The sequence below is a fragment of the Malaclemys terrapin genome, chromosome 2 (assembly GCF_027887155.1).
Source record: "Malaclemys terrapin pileata isolate rMalTer1 chromosome 2, rMalTer1.hap1, whole genome shotgun sequence".
In the NCBI taxonomy this organism is placed as follows: domain Eukaryota; kingdom Metazoa; phylum Chordata; order Testudines; family Emydidae; genus Malaclemys; species Malaclemys terrapin.
This window is the reverse complement of record NC_071506.1, coordinates 189,031,865-189,059,370: the sequence shown is the minus strand read 5'-3', so window position 1 is coordinate 189,059,370 and position 27,506 is coordinate 189,031,865. Positions and strand designations below refer to the sequence as shown.

General features: G+C 45.2%; 1 protein-coding gene across 4 annotated transcripts in view; it reads right to left on the bottom strand.

Annotated features, from left to right (window-relative positions):
• EZH2 (enhancer of zeste 2 polycomb repressive complex 2 subunit) overlaps positions 1-27,506 on the bottom strand; it is a 92,099-nt gene that overhangs the window by 13,394 nt on the left and 51,199 nt on the right. For all 4 annotated transcript variants that reach the window (XM_054019325.1, XM_054019324.1, XM_054019327.1 and 1 more), the window contains 6 exons: positions 17,568-17,670; positions 16,278-16,441; positions 6,156-6,247; positions 4,231-4,471; positions 3,640-3,809; positions 3,173-3,267 (listed from right to left, as the gene is read on the bottom strand). In XM_054019325.1, the coding sequence (XP_053875300.1) occupies positions 3,173-3,267; positions 3,640-3,809; positions 4,231-4,471; positions 6,156-6,247; positions 16,278-16,441; positions 17,568-17,670 (865 nt within the window). The remainder of the gene's footprint in view (positions 1-3,172; positions 3,268-3,639; positions 3,810-4,230; positions 4,472-6,155; positions 6,248-16,277; positions 16,442-17,567; positions 17,671-27,506) is intronic.

The following is a 27,506-nucleotide window of genomic DNA, read 5'->3' as shown; positions in this document are numbered from 1 at the left end:
TGCTTTTGTTCTCATTAGACTCCTTAAAGATGCCGTGTCTAGACTCGCTCTAAAGATGCAGCCTTTTACAGGGGAATGCAAGTAATTTGGGTCAAGACATCAGCCACACTGCTTGCCAGGCCACGATGATACTTTGGCCAAGATACTCAGTATCCTGGGCAGAATAATATGGAAAAGCTATAGCTAGGTGCAATGAAGAACCAATCCCTGAAGAATAAGGACAGAAAGAAGAATTCAAATGAAATCTATCTGGATAGAAAATCATCAAGAATATTTCTTCACCTAAGTTTAGTCTAAGAAATCAAGTCAAGTCCTATTTAATGAGGGAAAACAACTCATTACAGCTGATCATTATTAATCCAGTGAGATCAGAGGGAGACTGACTATTTCATTCATATCAACTAGATATGCATGTAAACATGTCAGAACGAATGACTAGAGTACCAATTTCTTCTCATCTCAGTGTATGGTCACATTCTTTTGAGTTGGTGGAATTGTTGCTCTTTATTTAAGTTGTTAAACTGGTTGTCTCTTATACAGAGCTGTCTTCTCGGTTTAATTAGGAAGAATAGCTTTTACAAACTGTTGGGCTGCAGAGATGGTACATAAAAAGACACCTCAGGACAACTGAAGTTATTAGGCTCCTACAGCAGAGGTGTAAAAAAGAAAGTTTTCCTCTCTCTTTAGCACAGCATTATCAGGAATCTAAAAGACTTTGGCATAGTAATGAGAGAAGGAAACTGCTCTCAGCAATGAGCAGGCTGTATCTCCTGCTAGGCTTTCCATTCTTTGAGCAGACTGGCATGCTAAGATGGTGTGGGAACCCGATGCTGCAGGAAGTTAAGTTTGGCAGTGCTCATGTGGAGTAAATAGTAGCAGTTTGGCTTGCAAGATGGCTTCAGCATATTGGTAGAGGGGCCACCCAGACTGAACAGAAAGCTTAATGAAAAAAGTCAGGTAGGAAAGATGTTACAAAGGCTCTTAACTGAGCCTGCTGCTGCTGCTTTTTCTCCTCTACGAATGGAGTTCTCCTTCGGAAGGATGGTGCCAGTGAACGTAGGAAGCCACTATGAATTGTTCTTCAGGCTCTCTGCTGTCTTCTGGCAGAAAGGAACTGGAGCGTGCAGCAGGCTCTGAAGAGCCTGCAATGGAAGCCATGTCCCAAAATTAGGCGAGTCAGAGACAGGTTGTTCAACACAATTTAAGCAGCCTGGCTCCAGTACAGTAGATTTAGACTGGAAACAACATAAAGAACACTTTCTACCTCTTCATTCACAGTGTTTCAGCCACTTGTAAACCTCTAGCTGCATCTCTCCCAAGGAGGCAGAGAAACAAGAAAACCATCATGAACAAGTGTTGACAATATTGTTTTGTTTTACTCAAGATGCTTCTTACATAGGAGGAAAAGTAACCCATTAACCTTTGAGCTGACATAGTAAAATGCAAAATCCAATGAGATGTTGTAAAAGCAGTAAAGACCCCCTGAAATCACTTATCACTGACACATTGGCAACCAGTCAGAAAGAACACATTGGTGTATAGCACTTCCCCACCCAATGAACCAGAACAGAGAAAAACAGAATTCAAAGCTAACAACATTCTTAGACAGAGCTGCCAACTGTCCAGTTTGGCTGGACAATTTCAGATTTTGAAAATCTTGCCCACCAAATGCCTCAGGACAGTTGAGAGCTATGAAGCAGAGGGAGCAATGGTACTATTGTGATCTGAACAGAGCAGGACCGCTTCCAGCTGCTCACTGACCCCCTTTTCTACCCTGGTTTGATTGTCTCTCTACACTACAAGCAATCAGTTCATTTTATCACTGTTGAAGCTTCTGCACTAAGATCAATGGAAGGCCCTCCTTGAGCAAGAAGACTATGAAACAGGTAGAGAGGAGCCAGGAAAGTATCGGGGATTAATTGCTGGAAAAAGTAGGGGGAGGGGAGAAACGGGCAGCTATTTGGGAAAAATAGAAAGAAGTTTTTCGAAGATCTCTTGGCTACTGCGGATTCTCTCTTCCTTTTTTCCCGCCTCTCACCCTTCTAGGAATAAAAACATTCACCAGAACACACACAGAATTGTCCCATGCTTGGGTTTCTGTTGGACCCCAGATTTTTAGTTAAGAAATTGTCACTATCAAAAGTGTTCAGATGTTGCAAAGTAGATAGACATGACACGGGGGGGGGGGGGGAGAAAGAGGGGCATTTTAAAAAACTTTTAGAAAGTTAATTTTGGATGGGCTTTTTATATCCTCAGAAAGAGCCTTATAACAGCTTTCCTTATCACTTATATCAATAAACGTAGATAAGTTGCCATATGACCTTTGTCTTGTACTGGAACTTTAGTAGCCTCCTAGCATGGTTCTTTAACTAAGTATCTAGCTGGTAAATAAGCCGGAATGTCTGAGTCTATGTAGGTGATCAAGAATTGTTTTGTTTTTTAAAGGGAGGATGTGTGTCTTACTTTTCCAGCATATTACAGGTTATTGCTTGTTTGAAGCATTACATTTTACCATATGGACAAAATCTGCATACTAATCTGCAGAATATCTTCTGTTCACTACTGATTCAGACTATTGGGAAATGACATATTATAGTCACATGACTTCGTTATTGAAGTGTTATTTCTAAAAAACCCTCAAGGAATCAATTTTTTTTTTTTTTTTTTTTGAGAAATTGGTCAATTTTGTTTCATTTATGTTCTTTGAAAGCAAAGGAATAAGGAGAATAAATAAGCAGCCTTTTCTTTCAAAGACCTTACTTGTATACTGCTGGTTCAATAAGTCTCCTTTGGCAGTGGTTCTCAACCAGGGGTCCGGGGCCCCCTTGGGAGCAGGTTTCAGGGGGTCTGCCAAACAGGGCTGGCATTAGACTTGCTGGGTCCCAGGGCAGAAAGCCAAAGCCCCACCTCATGAGGCTGAAGCCTGGGGCCCCGAGCCAACAGCTGAAGCTGAAGCCTGAGCAACTTAGCTGCATGGGGCCCCAGACAGTTGTCCTCCTTGCTACCCCTTAACACTGGTCCTGGCTTTTATGTGCATAAAAACAGTTCTGGCACAAGTAGGCCGTGGAGTTTTTATAGCATGTTGGGGGAGCTCAGAAAGAAAAAAGGTTGAGAACCCCTGTCCTATGGGTTATCATGTTTAGCTTCTAAGGTTATTTATTAACAGATTTACCTGTGCTTCCTCTTCTTCTTTCTTGGAGGAGTATCAACATCTTCAGCAGGAACTGGAGCAATAATACTAGATTCTTTTACTCTAAACTCATACACCTAGCAAGAGATACCATAACATATATCTCACTTATAGAAAATGAAGCTTTCTATTATGTTAGAATGATTTCCTCCAACACCTTACAAATTATAACAAGCCACAACATTTCTTCCCTTTATAGATATATTTCTTATTTGATCTTATTTGATCTTAAATGATCAAATAAAAATAGCTGTGTATTTTAAATTGTATGATACATTGAAATCACTAAAATTCATTGTACAAATTTTTAAAAATCAGAGAAGACAGGGTTCTCAGGAAAACCAAGTTGGTTAATAAATTCTCTTATAAGAATGAGTATTAACATATATTTTCTATCCAGTTTTGAAAATAGCATGCTGCCACCTAAATAAGCAATTTTCACTTCTTACCTGCCTGCATGTTTTGGTCCCAATTAATCTAGCAATTGCACAGAAGTTGTCATAGTAGGTACCAATGAGAACTCTGAACATCGAGGCTTCTGCACCACTCCATTCCACATTCTCAGGAGGCTCAATATTTGGCTTCATCTTTATTGGTGTCTGACACCTAGAATTTGCCTCTGCAACATCAAGAGCATCAATCAGGTTGAGGCTTCCCTCACAATTTAAGTTTCCATGACTCTTAAAAACATCAAGTTATGTGTGAACTGTAACAGAACAAAGTCCTGGTTTTTTTAGTGAGAAGACACCACATACAGAAGTTTTTACACATCTACAGACAAAAGCTATAATCAGACAGTGGGCAGAATTCACAGTCTAGCACAGTAGCACAGTCTAGCTTCTGAAAGTATTCAGGAGACAAATGAAGTTATTCTGAACTTTCATTATAAGGCTCTCTGTGATAAAGATACTGTCCCATATCTTCTAATTAAATTAAAAGTCCAAATACATCCAAAAATATGTGGCTTCTAAGGTTGCTTAATTATGGTTTGAGACCCCTCCACACAATCCATTTCTTATTAAAGCATTGATTGGCCTCACCAGAGGAACTGGATGTTTCATCTTTCTTCTCTTCTTCCTCTTTATCATTATTTTCACCTCCAGTTTCTGCTCCTGCTTCCCTGTCACTATCTGTGTCCTTTGATTCCAACACATTTATTGTTGGTGTGCTGGGCCTGCTGGTGTTATTTGGAAGTCTTCCTCTTCGGCGGCCACCTGGGCGCTTTGGTGGTGTCTTTATTCGCTCAGCAGTCAGAGCAGCTGCAAACTCCTTTGCCCCTTCCTAAATAAAGAATAATAGAGTCTTCAGTACATGGGTTTGAAATGTTTTAATTTGGGGAGGTGAGAGGTGAGAATGGATCACTAGTCACTTAAAGCCAAAGCCCGAATCATGAAAAAATGCATAATTTACACAGCAGGTTTCAGCTAAAATAACTATTTACATATTTTAATATAAATCTAAAAATGTTTATCCACAATGCTTTTGAGTCGTCTCATGCTCATGATCTTTACTGTGTGCATCAATAAAGTACACACAGTTTGAGATATCAATTTACTTAGCTTTGATATTAGTACCCACATTCTATTTTCACTTTGACTTAAAGAAATGAAAAAAATACTTTCATCTTTGATGATGGACAAATAAAAATTTTCCAGCATAAAGTCCATTGCCAAAAACAAATGTTGGGAACTGCTAAGGTGTTATAGCTAAAAGAGGTCTGGTATTACAGGGAAAGATTAATACAGCATAGTATTTGCTCTCATTTTCTTTGAGATGGATATGATTGAGAGAATGTATAGCAAACAATTTTTGGATTAGAAAATTATTTCTCCTACAAAAATAACCCTCAAAACTGAGAGAAGTGGGGTGGGGTTTGAAACTATATCAACTAAGTTCTCCATCCCTCAACCATATCAGCTTCTTAAGGGACACAAACATTGGTGGAGACCCTCCCTGACAATGAAACAAATCCCTGCAGTTTATGAAATTTATGACAGATAAATTACAGATCAGGGCTCAGTTCATAAATCTCTTACACCTGCGGTAAAAGGTCAGTAGACAAGTCCCAGCTCAGGATTGGGCCTGTTAACAGTGCATTACTGAGAGAGGAAGATACTCACATAGGGTTACCATACATCTGGGTCTTCCCCAAACGTTTTCTTGTTTTTGATCCTCCACCCTCTGTCCGGGCGCTTTTTCAAATAAGAGGCAATGTCCGGATTTTTGCAAACAGAGGTTGCAGTTCAGAAAGAGCTATCTCCATGCCGACATTGGTCCCTCCCCCTGCAGCCACAGCTGCTGGATCCTACCCACCCAAGCCCCAGCTCCCAGTCTTGGGGAAGGGGAGAGGCAGGAAGGTGCTGACAGACTGCAGGTGCTCTGTTCTGGGCCTGCAACAGCTGCCCTGCCACCACTACAGGGAGCAACACACAGCCCCCGCACCTGGAGAGTGAGGCAGCAGGTTCCCCCCTCCAGGTGCCCCTCCCACTATACACACAAACCCCTCCAACACCCCCCCAAATACTCCCTCCCAGTACACACACATGCCTCCAGCTCCCCCCTCTCCTCCAGCTGCCCCTTTGGCCGGGTCCTGAAATATGGTAACCATATACTCACATTGTTAGAGGTACGTACTTTCATATGAAATAATTCAACTTCCCAATTTGAACTTTTGGCCTGGTCACTGGAGTCACTATCCTTACTTTTGTGAAAAGTGCTATGAAAACTTTGACTGCAAGTTGCTAGCACCTAAATTTCACATCTTCATTAGCACAGTATCTCCTAACACCACATGGGACCTTAGTCATCAACAGAGTTTCCTACAGCACTGCATAGTATGGCTTAACTGGATTCATTTCACTATGGGCTTAACCTTTTTCAACACTTGATTTTTATTTTTTGCTAAATAGAAAGTACAAAAAAAACTCTCAACTCTCCATCTACCCAATGAAGTTAGTTATCTTACCAGATGCTGATAACAATGCTGTCCACAAGGTTTATTATCTATTGCTGTTTCTGTATTCTTCCGTTTGTAAGTGTTAGGAGTTGCGTGGAATGCTGTAAAACAAAAATATTTCTCAAATAAGTATTTTTAAATGTGTTTCACAAATACTTACAAAATTGAAAATTTATCTGAACTTCACCAAAAGTGGCCTGATGGCAACCATAGTAATAGTGAAAGAAAAACCTAAATGGTATTTTATTTACCATTTAAAAAAAATAAAAAAAGAGTGGGCAAGTAAAATTGTGCAAAGCTGATAACTTATAGTATGTGTTTCCACCTATTCAGATCACTTAAGTAAAAATGATTACCCTTTTCTCTCTCTTACACACACACACACACACACCAGGGGCAATGTCCTGGGTTAGTTTTGTTTCCCCCACCCTCTTTCAGACAGAGCATTGGTACTACCAGTGGGAGTCAAACTTCTTATTCACAAAAAGAACAGGAGTACTTGTGGCTTCTTATTCACAGACTTTCCATCAAGGACATGCTCTTTCCTGCTTCAAGACCAGGACAAATAGGGATTGACAACTAGGCAATCAATCCTGATTTTTTCAATTATCATCAAAGTTCTCATTTCCATTAAACCTCTGGAACTTTAAAAAGTGGGAGCCAATTTTTACTAGACCCACTTCCAGGCCCCTTTACACTGCTCTGAAAGCTTAGTGTAAATGACACTTCAGTGTTCGCATAGATGCAAAATGAGCTTTAATCATTCCCTTAACTGTTCCTTTGACGGCCGAAGACCACCTCAAAAGAACTCTTCACCACACAAAAATACAATAAAAAAAACAAGCCCTTTCGAATATCTTGACTTTCCTCTTTTTGCTGTAAGATCCTAAGTAGTGTGGGAAACTCGCAGCTACACTGTCAATAGAACGTGTGTTCTAAATTATGTAGGTGCTTTTGAAAATTCCACATGCAGCCTGATGATTATTCAATTAGTTCTCCAGTATTTACGGGAAAAACTGAAATGACCTAAATGTTTCCAATTTCTTTGTAAGAGTGTGTGCATGAAGATTAAATACCACCTCTGAGGTCATCTTTATACATCATAAAAAAGCAATGAAGAACACACTTCTGTTCTGTGGTTCACCGTCAATATTTCAAGAGACATTCATATGATCATTTGTTCAAAAGATACTTAGCCCTCTTAACCACAGATCAGGGTCACCATGGAAGCATAATCTAGATAAGCTACCTCACTGATAGCTTTCTGTATTAACTACGCCTGAACTGAACAAATATAGCCAGGAAGGAAGATTAAAAAAAATCAACTCTTTTTCAGAGGAATCCAATGACAGAGGGGAAAAAATTGGTAAGAAACTGAATGTCACTTATATTTCCAGTAGGCTATTATACACAATGAAGAAAACAAATATTTTTACAAGTGCTATTAAATACAACATGGTATTGTTCTTTAATTAAAAGAAAATGTGATCATTGTGATGCCTGCCTTGAATTCACAGTGCTCCGCTACCCAACTCAGAAAATTAACCATTATTTTAGGGGGAGGGTTTTGATTTTTTTTTTTTTTTTTTAAGCTACTATACAAATTAGGTTAAACTAACCCCAGTGTGGAGGACTAATACAGCCCTCCATGACTCTACTTAATTCCTAGAGTGAGAATCAGGCTCTGAAAGGATAACTAGCCTTCATTTAGCCTCTAGTATACATTGACTAATATTTATTTTAAGGCTATTAAAGATCTTTTACAATTTTGCCATATTAACATAACAGCAGTGTTTACATTTCTCCCTCAATTTAGTATAGGGAAAACCTGAATAACATGAATTATTTTCAAGCAGCAACAGTTAAGATGTAAAAGCAATTGCTGTGCATTCACAAGATCGTACGTCAAGTCTCAATGGCAAGCATTTAATTCCATAGTGAAAATCTGATTCTCAGATTGCACAATTCTGAAGCACAAAAGATAACACATTTTAGACTATGGTAGTACATATAGCAAAATACAACGAAGAGTTTGAACTCAATATCACAAAGATTGAAACACTAAACATGCTAAGCCAGATCCTCAGCTGATGTAAACCGATGTAGCGCCAAAGACTGACATAGAGCTGCACCAATTTACACCAGGACCTGCTATCCTCTTTGAAATGAGTGTAGTTCTAGGGTACTTTTTAATCCCACAACCTAAAAGGAATTGGTATATTTGGCTCCAATTTAAACCCAATAGATACCAATAAAGCCCAGTTGAGGCTTTAGTAAGTACAAATTAAAAAAATAAAATAATAATAATAATGGGGGGCGGGGGAGAGAGAACATTCATGAGACTCAGACTGTTCCCAAAAACTTTGTATTGCTCCATGTAGGCTTTGTAATCTGATGTCTGAAATTGTGATTCTTAAGCACCATAAGTCTTTACATTGCTTTATAATATCAAATAAAATATTAACAATACTATTTTAGTTAAAAAGTTCTTACCACCAGGTGTCCCAAAAATGTTAAATAACTCCTTACCAAACACTATATTTAGAAGTAATAGCTGCATTGTTGAACTCTCAGTTACTAGGAAGTGTCAAAGTTCAGGATAAATGCACAACTTCAGCTCTGCCCCCTTTGAAGTATGCATTATACTTAACTTTAACATTTCTTTTTCCCCTACATTGAAGTTTATAGCTTTAATATTGTATGTAGTTTCTACACCTATACATCCTTGATGTGTTCAGATGTTTTGTACATTAAATATATGAAATACACACTCAAAGAAATTTTATACCTCAAAATATTTAATACCAGAAGTTTTAAACGTTATTTTTCAGTTTCTAAAAATAATGAAGGGAAGCAGGAAAACAGAAAGCAATAACACAGAGGAAAAGCAAGTCTTTCCGTATTTAAAATGTTTAGTGCTGAAAATACGGACTTTTTATTGTTCTCAAATACTTTTACTTTCTTCTATATTAACAATCTACAAGGAAAATGGCTCTGCAGTAATTTGAGAATACAGCTGGGAACATTGGTTGCAAGTGGTTTACAAGACTGTAGAAATCTGCAGAAATCAGAACTATTTTATAGTTATATGTATCAGTTTCACATGTGAACATTTCCATTATGACCTCTTATGGGTGTGGCTATATTTGTCCTAAAAATGTGTGCCAATTATTTTCTCCCTGGTCTGCACAAAAGCAAATTTAAAAAACGAAACCAAAAAAGACAAATCTCTGCTGTTGTGCTTCTGTTCTATTACAAACTAGGCATTTCAGCATTTTAACACACATCACCACAGACATCTGAAAAAAAAGGTGCATCAGGAGTGAACATACAATTAAAAACTACACCATGAGAATTTTATCAGTCAGTCAAAACTGTGTTGGGTATTTTTTGTTGCTGTTGGTTGGTTTCTGATGGGGGGGCCAGGGGAGAGGACCCATCTGCATAGAAGGGATGTCAATATTGTGAATGTCATTCTTGCAATAGTGGAAAGTTTTTGTTGTTGTTTTTCTCCCCCCAACAGCGGGAGGTTTCAGTTTCCTAGGAATGCTAGAGTCTGAAAGTTCATTCCATAGCCGGATCTCTTCAATCAAGATTGGAATCATTCTCCTGGGATTTGTGATCTGCACTGTCCCCAATTGGCTCACAATCGTCAAGACCTTACTCATTCCTAATATTTATGAAGGTGCAAACACATAGGCAGTATTTTAGTCTGGAATGTACATCTGTACCATAAACAAGCTTTTTTGGGAAGTTCTCTATACCCAATAATTATCCTTCTTCTAAATTCTGTTATTCCAGACCCTTCGGTATAACTACGAGCAAAAGAAGACAGTAATACACGCTGTTCCAGTAATGTCATCGCCTGTATATAAAGGGGTACCCAGATCATCAAGTGTACTTGACATTTCAAAAGTTAATGATAACTTCTTTCCAATATTTTATTAGAAATTCAAAATATTTGGATAAAAACTTGAAACTATATAAAGTGGTGCTAGTCTCAATAAGAAGGGAGTCTGGACTGATAAACAGGAGGATTAAAAAGAAAAACAGATCAAGTGGGTAATTTCCATTCTCTCTGATTCTCTATGCCATTCCAGACTCTTGGACCTCCCAAAGTAGCATTCTGATTGCTATAGGGTGGAATTAGCACTCCACAATGGGCTTCTCCATTTCCTCCAAAAACTGCATCTGCTAAGGTCTTGACTTCACCCTGCAGTGCTCAGCAAAGGTGTGAAGGTAGCACACAGTGGCATTTTAACAGATTGCTATCAGAGATGCATCTGCTTTGTCCAAGAGGCAGCTCATTAATATTGAGTGGACCCTAAACGCTGCCAACACTATCTTCTCACTACTGAAGTAAACTTTGCCAATTAGTTGTTTAGTCCCAATTCAACAAGGTCGATTTGGCTAGATGTCCTTTTTTAACGCCTTCATATAAAATGAAAGGTGTCTCAGACAATCTGAATTTCTGGGTTCTTTTCAGATACATTTTTGAAGTTCTAGTTCTATTCAAACAATGCCATCTTGCTTCTTTGTTGTTACTGGGGGTAGGACAAGGAAAGTAGCAAATACATCCTGCTTCTGAAGGAAAGCAGAGGGGAACTTCATTAAAAAAAAAAAACATGTGGCGCTATCTTAAGTGCTACCTTGTCCTGATGAAAAACTATGTAGGAAGGAAGCTTGTAGATAGCAGGTAGGACCAAATTACCTTTTCATTATGGCTTGATTACCAGTCTCAATTTCTTCAGTCTTTTTTTTTTTTTTAAATAAAAACTGATGCAATGAGCCCCCAATGGCACATTATCTGCATGAACCTGAAAGGTTACAGTTCCTGCTGAATTAATTTTCAGTGAGCCAGCATTCATCCCCATGTCCTGCCAAAATTCCAGGATATATGAACACAGGAATAACACCTATATTGCCACACTACCTTCCAAATTCTCATACTGCAACAGGATAGATTATTTATCAAGATTAAAATGGTACTGTAGGATATTCTGACCTTTATTTACAGCCATGCCATATCCTTGAAGCGAGTTTGATCACTGTGGATGACAAAGTCCAATGTGAGGAGGTTTATTGCTGGAAGCCAAAATGATAATTGCAGATTCACCCATTCTGTGAACTAGTGTCATTTTGGCCACTCCTCAATTATGAGGACAATGTGTTCTGTGGGCCTGGCTATCTTTTGTAGTACCTTCCTCACCATGGGCCGGAGCAGGAATACCTATATGCCAAGGTAAATTCAACTTTTAGACATCTATTCCCTCAAAACTGAATAGGGAATACCATATTTATTCTCTGAACTTCTGAAATACTCAAGACATCCTGTTGCTTTAGTATTAATCAGATCAATATGTTGTTCCCCATACTGCCCTGAACAGCTTGTGACTGATTTTTCATTCCACTAGACATATGTTGTCTGCTTAGCTAGTCTTTCATGTTGTTTCAATTCTCTGCTAGGAGAGTAGCGGACAGTTCTAGTGGGTGTTTTTTCCACGTCAACAGCATGTGCTGTTCTTTGGCCATCTTTTTGGGTCTCCCTGCCTATTTATGTAGGCAACTGTGCCATCACACTGCACTCAAAATGACTAGTTGGGAAGCCTGTATCAGAAGTCTCACCCGTCTCATATGGAGGTAGTTGATCAACCATGTCCCCCCCGTCCCCTCCCCCCTTTGCAGCCCATTTGCTTTGAGCAGTTATTTGGAAAGATGGGCACAATACTACATTCCAATAGATCAGATATATTCAAAGTTCTCCCATGGGAATGACCCAGTTTACATCCTTTTCCCCAAGTTAATGTTATCAACCACCACCTAAGAGAACCACAGCCAACATTTGAAAAAAAAGTTACATTTTGGTTCCCAGTGGGAGAGCAGAAAGGACTGCAGCATTGTCCTACAGAAGCGGGACAAGGTACCACTTACATTTTCACTGCCATGGATCCCAGTACATGCAATTCTACAGCCAATGACTAAGAGCATACAGGAAGACATGTATCTGACACTGAAATATGCCATGCCTGTGCCATGCTAAGAAAACTCTGCCAGCTTCTGAGCTGAAGCAGACTAACTGCTAAGATAAGAATAGGGGGCTCTCTGTTCAATTAACAATCCAACAATAGCACTCTGGGAAGGTGCACAGGTGGGAATGGCATCCTATTAGTTTTCTTTCCCAATTTTGCCAGCCAATCATCTCAATATATGCTTTTCTTTCAAGGCTGCTACAAGTACTATCACCACCTTGGTGAATGTCCTTATGACTGTTTACAATTTAAAAACAGAAGAGACTGATGAACATTTTAAAAGCATAGAAATCAGATAACGTAACAGAAGCTATTCTGAGTTGACTGAATGGATCAGTGACTTCAGGGAAACTTGCAACATACATTGGGTATACATTGCATTTTTCTGGAAACTGAAATTTATGGATCCATAGTGGGTGCTACATGGGCCCTTTGGTCTGGGAAAACCAGGATGATGCCCTAGATTTTCAATAGGTGAGCCAAAGTGTTTTAGATGCTCTGCCTTTTTGTGAGGCAGCAATAAGTGAACCGGATAAGATATCCGGGTTTAGAACTACTACTACTACTTAGCATATGCAAAATGTGCCTGGGGTAGCATGTGTCCAGAATTCATCACTGAATTTGGTCTGATGGCTGGATCATTAGCTTCTCTGGCCCAGGCCGGGCACTGATGGGGAGTGCGATGTGAATACTGATCCATGGCTCCCCAGTTCAGAACTGATGTCTATTAAATAGCCTCATTTAAAGACAATGGAGACCCAAACTCATGTTGCCTGATCTACTGAGGAAGTGGCAAAGGCTACCAACTATGGTATCTGACACTGCATGGGTCAGCATATCTTCATGCCAATCTGCTTGAAGGCAAACAAAGAGGAATGCTGTTCCAACCTCCGTCGAGACAAAAGGAACGGTCTTTACAGTGAGTGTGAGTGTGTTACATTGAGCTCTCCTCCTCTGGGGTGTCAGCATCTAATCAAGTTTAGACTGAAAGAAATACTGCTATTTCTGAGGCTTGATGTGTGGGGAACCCAGATTTCATGTATCTAGAGTTCTTTGCCAAACAGAAGTGGCCCTTTAAAGGCTTGGCCAAGGGTTGGCAACCTATGGCACACGTGCCAAAGACGACACGCAAGCCGATGTTTAATGGCACGCTGCTACCTGCCAGGGTCCCGGCCACCAGCCCTGCTCAGCCCGCTGCCAAACCCAGGCCAGCAGCAGACTGAGCAGGGCCGGCGGCCGGGACCCCAGCAGGCAGCAGCGTGCCATTAACAATCCTGCCTGGCCCGGCCCGCTCTTCTCTGCCCCTCCCGCCAGCATTTGCACATGCTTTCCTGACCTCTGTCACTTCCGGTGGGAGGTTGCGTTTCCGGGTTAGCGTGTCCATACCGCTACCTGGTGTCTGCGGAGTCTGAGTGGCCCGGGAAGCAGCCCCGCCGGCAAGGGCAGGAAGAGGGACCCGGCCCCACAGGAGTTGCAGCGCCCGTGAGGCCCGTCTGCCCTCCATCCCCTTGAACAACTAGAGCCCAGCTGGAAACCTAGGAATCCAGAGTCCTCGCTCCCAGCACTCCTCCCCCAAGCGTCAGACACCAGCCCCTTCCCAGAGCCCAGGAGTCCCAACTCCCACCTCGCTCCCTGCCCTACCCCCCACCCACCCCTAAGCCCCTGGCCTGATCCCTGCACCCCCTCACACACATCCAGTCCTCTGCCCTGACCCCTGCACCCCCCACATCCCCCTGCCCTGACCCCTGCACCCCCCTCACACCACCTCCAGCCTCCTGCCTTGACTCCAGCACCCCCCACGACCTCAGCCCTAACTCCAGCACCCCCACACATACCCAGCCCCCCCCACACCCTAACTCCTGCACAGACCTCACATGGCCCCAGCCCTCTGCCCTGACTCCTGCACCCCCACATCCCCACCTCCACCCTGAGCACCAAATGGGAGCTCCTGCACCGCCCTCTTCCTCCCCCCATTCCCACCTACACCTCTCACACCAAATGGGAGCTGCACAGGTAAGCACTCCACACCCAAACCTTCTGCCCCAACCCTGAGCCCCCTCCCTCATTCTAGCTCCTGGCCAGACCCTACACTCCAACCCCCAGCCTGCTCCTTCACCCCCAACCCTGTGCTCAGTGCACTCCCGCCCTCAGCTCAGTGCAGAGAGAGAGAGAGGAAGAGAATGGGCTCAAACCAGGGAGAAGGTAGGTACCCATTCTATGTGGGCAGGGCCAGGACCCCAGACGGCAGTGGGCTGAGCCGCTCAGCCCACTGCCAGTCTGGGGTCCCGGCTGCCAGCCCCGCTCAGCACGCTGCCGGCCCCTTGCCAGCTAGGGTCACGGCCGTCGGTCCCACTCAGCCTGCTGCCGGCCTAGGTGAACGGAACCCCGGGCCGGCAGCGTAAGATCAGCATTTTAATTTAATTTTAAATGAAGCTTCTTAAACATTTTGAAAACCTTGTTTACTTTACATATGACAATAGTTTAGTTATATAATATAGACAGAGACACCTTCTAAAAAACGTTAAAATGTATTACTGGCACGCGAAACCTTAAATTAGAGTGAATAAATGAAGACTCGGCACACCACTTCTGAAAGGTTGCTGACCCCTGGGCTAGGCCATACAGGCAGATCACAGCTTCCTTACTACAATGGATTTTGCCTTTGTTATAGATATAAGTAGCATCACACACAAATTGCATTGCTGCATCTAAAAGAACGTAGAGCACGATAGCTCTGAATGTTCATCTTCAGCCTTAGGGGTTTTACAAGGTTCTGCAGCCATCTAAGCACTGTGCTAGATTATTCTACCTTGAAGATGGGTATCCAGAGTACCTTAACATCTCAAATGTCTATCGTTCCATCAAGGAAGTAGCCATCCTTGAATGGCAACATGTACTTGGGGGCTTCTTAGTGAAGACCTGTGTCTCTTCTCTGCATAATGGATATAGTATTTTCATGAACCTGTTCAGCACAGACTTCCTGTTTGGAAATTCTTATTTCTGGTCTATCAGTTCTTTGACATGCAGGTCCAGAGCTAATGTTTTCAGTGCCTATAATGGGCTCAGAAAGAGACACTGGATCTGCTGAATTTCCTGCTTCAGTGTATTATGTTTTTGGTATCAGGTCAGGCAAATCTTATTTTATAGAAATTAAATTTTCTCTAACTCCCCAGCTCAGGAAAAAAAATTGAGACCGGAAGTTATTGGCCTAATCCTTTATGATTTCAGCACCCTCATGTGGGTCATCACTTCAAGACAATTTCTCATTTGGAAGCTACTGGTTAACGAGTCTCTTTACTTGAGTTCACTAACAAGTAATTGTATATTGTACTCCCCTCGGTGTCAAATTCAGACAGTCCAAAATCCTTTGCACTCATTCTCTAGTTGTTTCACACATCCTGGGCCCTTGGCTTCAGGATGAGGAAATAAAAGAACCATTCCTCTGATGGTACTCAGGGAAGTCCTTTATTGTTCCCACCTGGAAATGGAAACTGACTGTCTCTCAACACTTTGTTAAAAGATTTCTTCAAAAGGTATGGCAATATGAATTATAACTGAATAGGGCATCCTTTCTGAAAATAATTCCATTCCATAAGACTAAGAGGGCTAGGAGTAACCTCTGGTGTGTTCTCAGAAGAGAATAAAAGAATAAAGCAGTTCATGGATATTCATTTCCCCTGCTGAGGACCGAAAAAATCTCAACAGGGAAAGAACAAATCCTTCTAGCACACATCTGGTCAGTTTTCAATCTCCCTATGATAAAAAGAGATAAGTAGGATAATTTTGGAATAGTATTGGGAAACAATTTTTTATTTATTTATTTATTTAAAGTAAAAGGGGAACACCACTACAGGCCAGGCACTCTATCAACTTGCAAAATGCAAATATGAAATCAAACTACACCAAATAATATAGCTAATATTTCAAAGATCAGAAACTACAATTTTCACACCACAAGGAAGTTAGCGTGTCTATTGTTAGCAGATTTTAGCACATCTATTGTTCTCTTTTCTTATTCTGTATTGTACTCTGTGGCTACTTTAGAGTTTCTTGAGGTCTCATAAAATGAAATGTAGATTTACAAAAAGGCTATTGCACTTACGATGTAAGAAGCAGTCATATTTAAAACAGCGCCTACAGAAGAGCGTATGAAAGGAGTGCAGACTCTGCTCCCTCTGAACAGATTTTGCATTTGGTCCATCTATGTTTGGTGTGCACTCAGGAGGAAGAGCTCCTGGCAGCTGCTGCTCTGTGAGTTCTTTGTATCTTCAAAAAGAAAAGTAAACAAAAGGCATTGTTTATTCTATTCAGAAAGGGTCAAGTTTTGCTGTAACACCACTGTACATCCAAAGTAACTCCTGATTTTAATGTATTTATTCTGGACTTACTGGTTTAACTAAGAAAAATCTGGCATTAGACACTTACAATAAACTGCCTACTAAAAAAAATTGTTCTACAATATTTATCTTGGCAAAAACGTGAAGTTAAGTTATCTTTGGTCTGTGATACTATAGCTTAAGTCAAAAGCCCAATTACTTAAATCAAATATTACGTAAAGTACATCAATAAAGGCTACATTCAAAAGCATGACTAAGTAACTCTGTACTTATCCCCCATCGCCCTGCCTCAGGATTAATGAGAATCACAGGGAAGAGATGTATTTACTTTTCAAAAATGTTTTTTTCCCAAATGCTTTCCTCCACCAGCCCCCTCGCCCTCCTCCTCCCCAAAAGATCACTGCAACAAAGCATTTCCTCTTTCCTTCACCATACCAAGAGGACAATATATACCCATACAAAAGAGATTTCTGGCTGCTTATAGCGAAGGCTAACAATAATAAATAATACCATCACCTCTTCTACATAGCACTTTTCATTTGTAGATCACAAAATGCTTTACAAACAAGGTCAGTACCCATATCCGAATTTGACAGCTCTCACCCAAGGTCACCCAGTAGCCCGGGACAAAGGCAGGAAAAGATCCAGGTCTCCTGAGTCCCAGTCCAGTGCTCTATCCACTAGGCCACACTGCCTTCCCTTATGTCTGAAACAGCCACCCTTCAAGTATCACCTACATAAACAGTACAGCTGTAGTCAGTTTATTCATAACTTCCCAATCTTGGGGCTAGAGAGGTCAGATCCTACTCTAAACATCAACAAACTAATACAGTTGAACCCAATTTATCTGAGAGTCCATTATCCACTTCTCCGTATTATCTGAGCCAAGCTCCACCCATTCTCTGGATTATACAAATTTTTGTTTATCCTATCTGGCTCTGGTCCCAATAAAATCGGATAAATGGGGTTCCACTGTAGCTCTTTTCTAGACAGTACAGAAATCCAAGTACCATATTATGCAGTGTACCAACACCTCTTAAGAAATCAAATCTTACTTCTCCTTCAATTCCTCTGCTGTACCCTTGTCCGGAAACATCGAGGAAATGGCTTCAAATATCTTGTCAGAAGGAAACTTCCGAGGTGGATGGCTCTCTTTGTCTGCACAGAGAAGCAGACAAAGAAATATGAAGACTAAAAGGAAATATTTTCTGAATAATATTGTGCTCATTTGGTATTTCACACAGTAACTTTATAAATGTTAATCTACTTGTAAATTTACTGTTTCTACCAATATTTAAGGATGAAAAAAGCTGACCAAGAACCTAAATTACAAAGCAAAGAAAGAATTAGTTCTTCAAAAATCTGATGCTTTTGGTTTATAATTACAAAGAAGTTAGATTAAGGAGTTTAAAATGATTTTTCCTACCAACAGGTTCTTCTGGACAAATGATAAGTTATGTTATTTTGCCATCAGCAGTCATTCACGTATCTGCTTGATGAATGGTGCTGTCTTCCTCAGTAAAATACTGCACCACTGTATCCTTCAACGACAGTGCAGGAGTTGACCATCTCCCTGTGTTGGCAGTGGTCTATGATTAGCAACACCACATTTTGCAACACACTCTATGCTAATCTGGGACTGACCGGTATAGGGAAATGCTGAGGAAAGAAACCATTTCTAACCTGTTCCATAACTCTTGTTCTTCAAGATGTGCTGCACATGTCCATTCCACTTCAGGCGTGTGTGCGCCCAGTACGCTGTTGGAGATTTTTCCGTCAGTGATGCCCATTGAGATGGTGCATGTGCCTGCTGCTGCGCGATGGTTTAAAGGGCAGAACCACTGCTGACCTCCCTCATTTCATTCTTACTGGACAGAATCCAATACAGAGGGGAAGGAGGACGGGTCATGGAATGATATGTACATCGTGTCTCAAACAACAGTTATGGAACAGATCACTAACCATTTCTTCAAGTGACTGCACATGCCCATTCCACTTCAGGTGACACTCAAGCAGGTGAAGCCAGAGTAGAATCGGAGTCTACCTGAACAACGCCTAAAGGACCACATGTGCAAATCTGGCATCATCTCTAGATTGCTGAGAGATGGCCTAGTGTGAGGCAAAAGTATGGACTGAAGACCACGTTGAGGCTTTACAAATTTCTAGGATAGTCACTCGAGCTAAAACGGTTGCAGAGGCTGTGTGTGATTTTGTTGAATGTATTAATACTCTGATTGTTGGAGCTACGCTGTCCAATTCATAGCATAAGCATATATAGGGGGATATCCAGGATGAGACTCTTTGATAACAGAGCGGAAGCCACTTCATTATGTCTGCAATTGCTGCAAATAATTACGAAGACAATCTAAACTGCGTAGTCCTGTCCAAGAACACCACCAATGATCTAACACCTGTAGTGTGGAGTCTCTCCTCGTCCTTGAGCATGGGGCTTTGGGAAGAAAGAGGGTAGATATACTGCCTAATTGATGTGGTAGTCAGACACTACTTTTGTGAGAAATGTTGAATGAAGACATAGGTAAACTTTAGACTTGTAGAAGACTGTATTCAGAGGTTCATACAGTAGAGCATGTAATCTGCCTGCTCTTCTGGTTGAAATGATTACCAACAAAAAGGCTACCTTGATCAAGAGATGTAGCAACAATCAAGTAGCTAAAGGTTTAAAGGCAGGACCATTAGTTTTGTCAACACCAGACTTAAGTCCCACAGAGGAAAAGACGGTTACTCACCGTTGTAACTGTTGTTCTTCGAGATGTGTTGCTCATATCCATTCCATTAGGTGTGCGCGCGCCGCGTGCACGATCGTCGGAAGATTTTCTACCCTAGCAACACCGGCGGGTCGGCTGTGGAGCCCCCTAGAGTGGCGCCTTCATGGCGCTGAATATATACCCCAGCCGACCCGGCGCCCCCTCAGTTCCTTCTTGCCAGCTACTCCGACAGTGGGGACGGGGGGCGGGTTTGGAATGGATATGAGCAACACATCTCGAAGAACAACAGTTACAACGGTGAGTAACCGTCTTTTCTTCTTCGAGTGCTTGCTCATATCCATTCCATTAGGTGACTCCCAAGCCCAACTTAGGTGGTGGGGTCGGAGTGAGACATTGCTGTGTGCAAAACCGCTGATCCGAAAGCAGCATCGTCTCTGGACTGCTGCACTAGTGCATAGTGAGCTGTAAATGTGTGGACTGATGACCAAACCGCTGCTCTACAAATGTCCTGGATCGGAACTTGTGCCAGGAAAGCCGTCGAGGAAGCCTGGGCCCTCGTGGAGTGAGCGGTGAGGTGCGGTGCTGAGACACCTGCCAGGTCATAGCAAGTCCGGATGCAAGACGTAATCCAGGAGGATAGGCGTTGTGAGGAGACCGGTGAGCCTTTCATTCGGTCGGCCACTGCAACGAAGAGTTGCGTCGTCTTTCTAAAGTGCTTTGTGCGGTCAATATAGAAGGCCAGGGCCCTTCGTACGTCCAGGGAATGCAAACGTTGATCCTGGCGAGTGGCATGTGGTTTGGGATGAAAGACCGGGAGAAAGATGTCCTGGTTGATATGAAAAGGAGAAACCACCTTAGGGAGAAAGGCAGGATGTGGACGAAGCTGCACTTTATCCTTATGGAAAACTGTATAAGGGGGCTCGGATGTAAGCGCCCTGAGTTCAGAAACGCGCCTTGCTGAGGTGATGGCTACAAGGAAGGCTGTCTTCCAGGATAGGTACAAAAGTGAACAGGTGGCCAGTGGCTCGAATGGAGGACCTGTGAGCTTGGAGAGAACCAGGTTGAGGTCCCACGTCTGAACGGGCTGACGTTGTTGTGGGTACATCCGGTCTAAGCCCTTGAGGAATCTAACGACCATCGGGTTAGAGAATACCGAGGACGCGAGTTCCCCTGGGTGAAAGGCCGATATAGCGGCCAGGTGAAATCTAATTGAAGATATCGCCAACCCCTGCTGTTTTAGGGAGAGGAGATATTCCAAAATGAGAGGAATGGGTGCCTGCAACGGGGACATGGCTCGTTGTTCGCACCAACAGGAGAACCGCTTCCACTTGGCCATGTACGTGGTGCGTGTTGAGGGCTTCCTACTGCTCAGCAGAATCTGTTGGACAGAGTGCGAGCATTGCTGCTCTGCCTGGGTGAACCATGGAGCAGCCACGCCGTGAGGTGGAGTGATTGCAGGTCGGGGTGACGCAGCCGGCCGTGGTCCTGAGAGATGAGATCCGGACACAACGGAAGCGGGATCGGTGTCTGAACCGAGAGTTCCAACAGTGTGGTGTACCAATGTTGTCTCGGCCACGCTGGAGCGATCAGAATTACCTGTGCCTGGTCTCTGCGCAATTTGAGCAGTACCTTGTGGACCAGAGGAAACGGAGGGAAGGCATAAAACAGGTGGTCTTTCCAGGGAAGGAGAAACGCATCCGAGAGGGAGCCCGGAGCTCGACCTTGTAGGGAGCAGAACACGTGGCACTTCCTGTTGTCTCGAGATGCAAACAGGTCTATCTGGGGAAACCCCCACTTCTGGAAGATGGAATGTATGACGTCCGGACGGATAGACCACTCGTGTGTCTGGAAGGACCTGCTGAGTCGGTCCGCTAGAGTGTTCTGGACTCCAGGGAGGAACGATGCCTTGAGATGGATTGAGTGGGCGATGCAGAAGTCCCACAGGCGAATGGCCTCTTGGCATAGAATTGACGAACGTGCTCCTCCTTGCTTGTTGATGTAAAACATGGCCATGGTGTTGTCGATGAGAACTAACACACATCGGCCACGTAGGAGGTTGAGAAATGCCTGGCACGCCAGGCGCACCGCCATCAGTTCCCGAACATTGATGTGCAGGGCTAGCTGGGGTGCAGTCCACAGGCCCTGGGTATGGTGTTCGTTGAGATGGGCGCCCCAACCCAGAGATGAAGCGTCTGTGACCAGGTGCAGAGAGGGTTGTGGGGCGTGAAATGGCATCCCCTCGCAGACCACATTGTGATCTAGCCACCAGGTGAGGGAGGTCAGGACCGAGATTGGGACCGTGACCACCATGTTCAGGCTGTCCCGATGTGGTCGATATATTGACGACACCCAGGTCTGGAGTGGGCGAAGCCGAAGTCTGGCATGCCTGGTTACGTACGTGCAGGAAGCCATGTGACCCAGCAGGGTAAGGCACGACCTCACCGTGGTAGTTGGGAACGCCTGGAGCCCTTGAATGAGGCTCGTGATGGTGCCAAATCGGTTGTCTGGCAGGATGGCTTGTGCACGTCTGGAGTCTAGAACTGCGCCTATGAATTCTATTCTCTGGGTAGGTTCTAGAGTGGATTTGTCCTTGTTGAGTAGGATGCCCAACTCGTTGAATGTGTGCACTATTATGTGGACGTGAGCTTGAACTTGCTCCTTGGTGCGACCGCGTACCAGCCAGTCGTCTAGGTACGGGAACACCTGTATCCCTTGCCGACGAAGGTACGCTGCCACGACAGCCATACATTTCGTGAACACTCTTGGGGCCGAGGATAGGCCGAAGGGAAGGACTGCAAATTGGTAGTGCACCGCGTTTACCGCGAATCGCAGGAAGCGTCTGTGAGGTGGGTAAATTGAGATGTGAAAGTATGCGTCTTTCATGTCGAGGGCGGCGAACCAGTCTCCAGGATCGAGGGAAGGGATAATGGCCCCCAGAGAGACCATGCGGAACTTCAACTTTACTACGAATTTGTTGAGTCCGCGCAAGTCCAAGATGGGCCGCAGACCTCCTTTGGACTTGGGGATCAGGAAGTAACGGGAATAAAATCCCCTGCCCCTTAACTCTATCGGAACCTCCTCTATGGCCCCCATGGCCAGGAGCGTAGAAACCTCCTGTATAAGAAGTTGCTCGTGAGAAGGGTCCCTGAAGAGGGACGGGGAAGGGGGGTGGGAGGGGGGGATAGAAGAAAACTGGATAGCGTATCCCCTCTCCACCGTGCGGAGGACCCAACAGTCCGAAGTTATAAGGGACCAAGCGCGGTGGAAGTGGGAGAGACGATCCTGAAAGGAGGGGGCTGGATCCTGGGGGATGACTGGGGCGCCGTCCTCGACCGCACCTTCAAAAGTTCTGTCTAGGACCTGAAGGTGGTCTTGGTGGCCCCTGGTTCTGACCGGGTTGAGGGCCAGCCCATCTTCTCCTACCACCTCGCCCTCGCCTCCGGGCCGAGTCTTGTCTCTGACGAGGCGGGGGGGGGGGGGGGGGGGTAGAAGCGCTGAGGCTGCGGCCTAAATGGTCTGCGCTGAGGGCCCACAACATGCATCCCCAGGGAGCGCATGATTGTTCTCGAGTCCTTGAGGCTCTGCAGACGAGAGTCCGTCTTGTCCGAGAACAATCCATGTCCCTCAAAGGGCAGATCCTGTAGGGTTTACTGCAGCTCCGGAGGCAAACCTGAAACCTGAAGCCAGGAGATCCTGCGCATAGCAATACCCGAAGCCAGGGTCCTCGCAGCTGAGTCTGCTATGTCCAAGGAGGCCTGCAAGGAGGTCCGAGCCACCTTCTTGCCCTCCTCTACCATGGCCCCAAACTCTTCCCTGGACTCTTGGGGAATCAACTCCTTAAACTTTCCCATAGAGTTCCAGGAGTTGAAATTGTAGCGGCTCAGTAGCGCCTGTTGGTTTGCCGCTCTAAGTTGTAGCCCTCCGGCTGAGTATACCTTACGGCCAAACAAATCGAGCCGCTTAGCCTCTTTTGATTTAGGCGCTGCAGCCTGCTGGCCGTGGCGCTCTCGTGCGTTCACTGATTCCACCACCAGTGAACACGGTTGGGGGTGGGTATACAAGTACCCATAGTCCTTAGATGGGACAAAGTACTTCCTTTCCACCCCTCTCGCTGTGGGTGGGATAGAGGCAGGAGTTTGCCATATCGTATCCGCATTGATTTGTATCGTGCGGATCAGGGGTAACGCTACCCTCGATGGGGCATCCGCTCCAAGGATATTCACGATCGGGTCGTGCACCTCCACTATCTCCTCCGCCTGCAGGTCCATATTACGGGCCATCCTGCGCAGAAGATCCTGGTGAGCCCGAAGATCTATTGGAGGTGGGCCTGTGCACGATGTGCCCGCCACTGCCTCATCCGGGGAAGAAGAGGAAGATGCCTCCGGTGGAACAGGATCCAAGGGCTGGTCCTGGTCTCTCTGTTCCTGGGCTGGAGCATCACCTGCGCCTGGGTCCAGGGCGTCAGGTGGTGCGGACACAGAAGCCTCCATGCCCCCTGGCGGAGGCCGCGAAATGGTAGACTCCGGGGCCCCTCTGATGGAGTGACCGGAGCGAGAGGTCGAAGCAATTGGAGCCCCTTGCGCCTGATGGTACGCCCACGGGGTCCAAAACGACCAGTGAGATGGGCCATGAGAATGGTCCTCTGCCATCTCCTGCCAATGGCCCAAGTCCTGTTCCTCGGCTTGCCCCTGAGGGGGGTATGCCGATCTCGAGAGGTCCTCCGAGGAGTGGGACTCCGATCTCGATGGCCACGGCGGTGCCGAGAGCGTCGAGACGATTCCGATTGGCTGCGGTGCCGCACGGTGCCGGTCCGGAGATGATCTATCTCTACGCGGTGCCGGCGATCGGTGCCGGGACCGCGACCGGTGCCGATGACCTCGTCGGTGCCGGGAGTCGGATCTGGACCTCGACGAGGACCTGGAGTATGCCCGGTGCCGGGAGCGGCCTCTCGACGTCGAGCGTCGACCGTAGCGGTGCCGAGAACTACGTCTCGACGTTGATCGGTGCCGACGATCATAGCGGTGCCGAGACGTAGAGCGGTGCCGCGAAGAAGATCTTGGCCGCGAGTACGACCGGTGCCGAGGCGATATTCGGTGCCGGGACTGCGAGCGGCGTGGGGACCTGCTTCGGGACCTGGATCGGTGCCGAGGTTCCAGCCCTTGCGATGGAGGGCGCATCAAGGCAGGTTTCCCCCTCGACTGGACCGGGCGAGTCAACGGTGCAGTCGGTGCCGGTGGTTGAGGCGGTGCCGGCTCCGTGAGAGCTATTAAGTCTCTCGCCGCCGCGAAGGTCTCTGGAGTCGACGGGAGGCACTGTATCACCGCCGGTCTCGGTGGAGACGCTATCTGCACCGGACTCAACGGCCTCGGCGCCGGAGTCGACGGTGCTGGAGGCACCTGTTTCCGGTGCTCCACCGGCGGACGCGGCTCTACCCCCGGCACTGGGGGAGCCGGCGTCTTCGGCACGGATGTCCCCGTCTTATGGGCTTTTTTATGCCCCGGGGATAATGACCGGCGCCGAGGCACTGTTTGCGGTGCCGACGAGGTCCGGTGCCGGGGAGGCTTGTCTGACGCCACTCGCGTAGTCGTCATAGCTGGTGCTGCCGGGGCACTGCGCACCGAGGTGCTAGGTGCCGGGGCCTGACTTGTAGATGGAGCGTCCGGACTAAGTGCCGCCTCCATCAGGAGTTGCCGGAGCCGAAAGTCCCGCTCCTTCTTGGTCCTCGGTCTGAAGGCCTTACAGATCTTGCACTTGTCTGTTTGATGGGACTCTCCCAGGCACTTCAGACAGGAGTCGTGCGGGTCGCTCGTGGGCATAGGCTTAGCGCAGGAGGCGCACTGCTTGAAGCCGGGAGCGTTGGGCATGAGCCCGGCCCCGCGGCCGGGGGAGAAAGGGGGAGACGACCCCCTTAATCCCCTGAACTACTTAGAACAACTAGAACAACTTTTAAACTATTTAACTATTTAACTATAAACACTATAACTATAACTATAACTGTGATACAACAAACTAAGCTAGGGAGAGTGGAGAACAGCTAAGCAGCGCTCCACAGTTCCAACGACCGTCAGGGGCGGTAAGAAGGAACTGAGGGGGCGCCGGGTCGGCTGGGGTATATATTCAGCGCCATGAAGGCACCACTCTAGGGGGCTCCACAGCCGACCCGCCAGTGTTGCTAGGGTAGAAAATCTTCCAACGATCGTGCACGCGGCGCGCACACACCTAATGGAATGGATATGAGCAAGCACTCGAAGAAGAACAGGATCTTCTACCTGGGGATATACATAGTACAGAGAGACCTTTCAAAAATCTGATTAATATGGGACTTGCGGGGGATGGAATTAGTTGCCAGACCATGTTGTTTCAGGTTTAACAGATTGTCCGGAACACGATGTATGGGAGCTCAGACTGGAGAAACCCCATTTTCTTGGGACGAGATGGAAAATGTCTTCCAATTTCCCAATGAAGTATATCAGGTATATAGTTTTCTACTATTTAAAAGTACATCTTGAACTCCCTTTGAGCAAGCCTCCTCTTGAGGCATTAGCCATGGGGCATCCAGGCTGTGAGATGAAGGCCTGCAGGTTGGGGTGGAGGAGATGACCATGGTCCTGAGGGAAGTGTCAACAGAGCTGTCTGAGAGGATCAGTAGAGTAGGAAACCAATGTTTCCAAGGCCATACTGGAGTTAGAAGTATGACTCAAGCACAGTCCTGAGTGATTTTCAACAACACTCTGGGCAGGAGTGGAACTGGAGGAAATGCATACAGGAGCGTGACCCTACAGGAGCGTGACCATCCAGGGCAACAGGAAAGCATCTTTTGAGGGACTCTGGGCTGTGACCTGTGTGATAGCACTTCCTATTGACGTTTGTTTCAAGTAGGTCTATTTGGGGAGTCCTACATCGTTGGAAAATGAATCTGGCAATGTCTGGGCAGAGAGACCAGTTGTGGTGACTGGTGAAAGATCTGCTTAATCAGTCTGCCAGTTTAACCTGGACACCAGGAAAGTGAGAGGCTTTGAAGTGGACTGAGATGGTGATACAGAAATCCCAAATCCTCACTGCCTCTTGGCATAGCAGACAACTGGGCTTGTCCTTGCCTGTTCACACAGAACCTGACCACTATGTTGTCTGTAAGTATGAGCAGATTTCTTTCCTCGATATGGGGAAGGAAGGCTTTACAAGTTAGCTGAATGGCCCTTAATTCACTGATATTGCATCTCCAGGGACCTGAGGTGAAACCCCCACCAAGGGCAGAAACGTACATAACTAGGGTCAAAACCAGCTGTGGAGGAACAAATGGCACTCCATACATACATGAATGGTTTTTCCACTAGTTTAGAGGTCAAGACTTGTGTGGGTACTCAAACTACTATGTCTAATGGATGACAAACTGGAGAGTGCACCGATAACCACCCTTGCAGCTTTTGAGATGAACCACATAAGTGCATGAAGCCATATGCCCCAGAAGCCTGAGGCAATTCTGTATCGTTGTCATAGAGTGGGCACTCAAATTTAAAGCAATGGACAGCAGAGTCTGGAATCTCATCTGTGGAAGAAAGACCTTGGCTTCCAGAGAGTCCAAGACAGCTCCTATAAACTTCATCTTTTGTATAGGTGACAGGATTGACTTCTCCGTGTTGCTAAGCAACCCTAGAGTGTTGAAGGTGGATTGTAGGAGAGACAGTGGACAGCACCACAACTTTGGACCAGCCTCTCACCAACCAATCATCCAAGTAGGAAAACACCTGAACTCCTGATTTCCTCAGGAACACTGCCACGACTGGCAGGCACTTTCTGAAAATATGTGGAGCTGCAGACAGGCCAAATGATAGTACTGCAAACTGGTAGCGAGATTTGTTGACCAGGAATCTGAGGAACGTCCTTTGGCTTTGATGTACTGCCACTTGGAAATTTGCATTTTTTAAGTCGAAGCCAGCATGACAATGCAAAACTATTTTCTTCAGATATCTGTTCAGTTGTCACAAGACTAATATGGTCTGAGACCTCCTTTTGGGATCAGGAAACAGTGGGAATAAAACCCCTTTTCTCTGAATTGCTGAGAAACTTCCTCTATGGCTTCCAACTATAGGAGAGATTGCATCTTCTAAAGGAGAAGTTCTTTGTGAGAGTGGTCCCTAAAAACAGATTGGGAAAGTGGTGCGATGGGAAGACAAAAATAAACTGAAGCTTGTATCCCAATTCCACCATGCTTAAGACACACTGATCTGTAGTGATGCAAGACCAAGCACTTAGATAGTGGGATAGCCT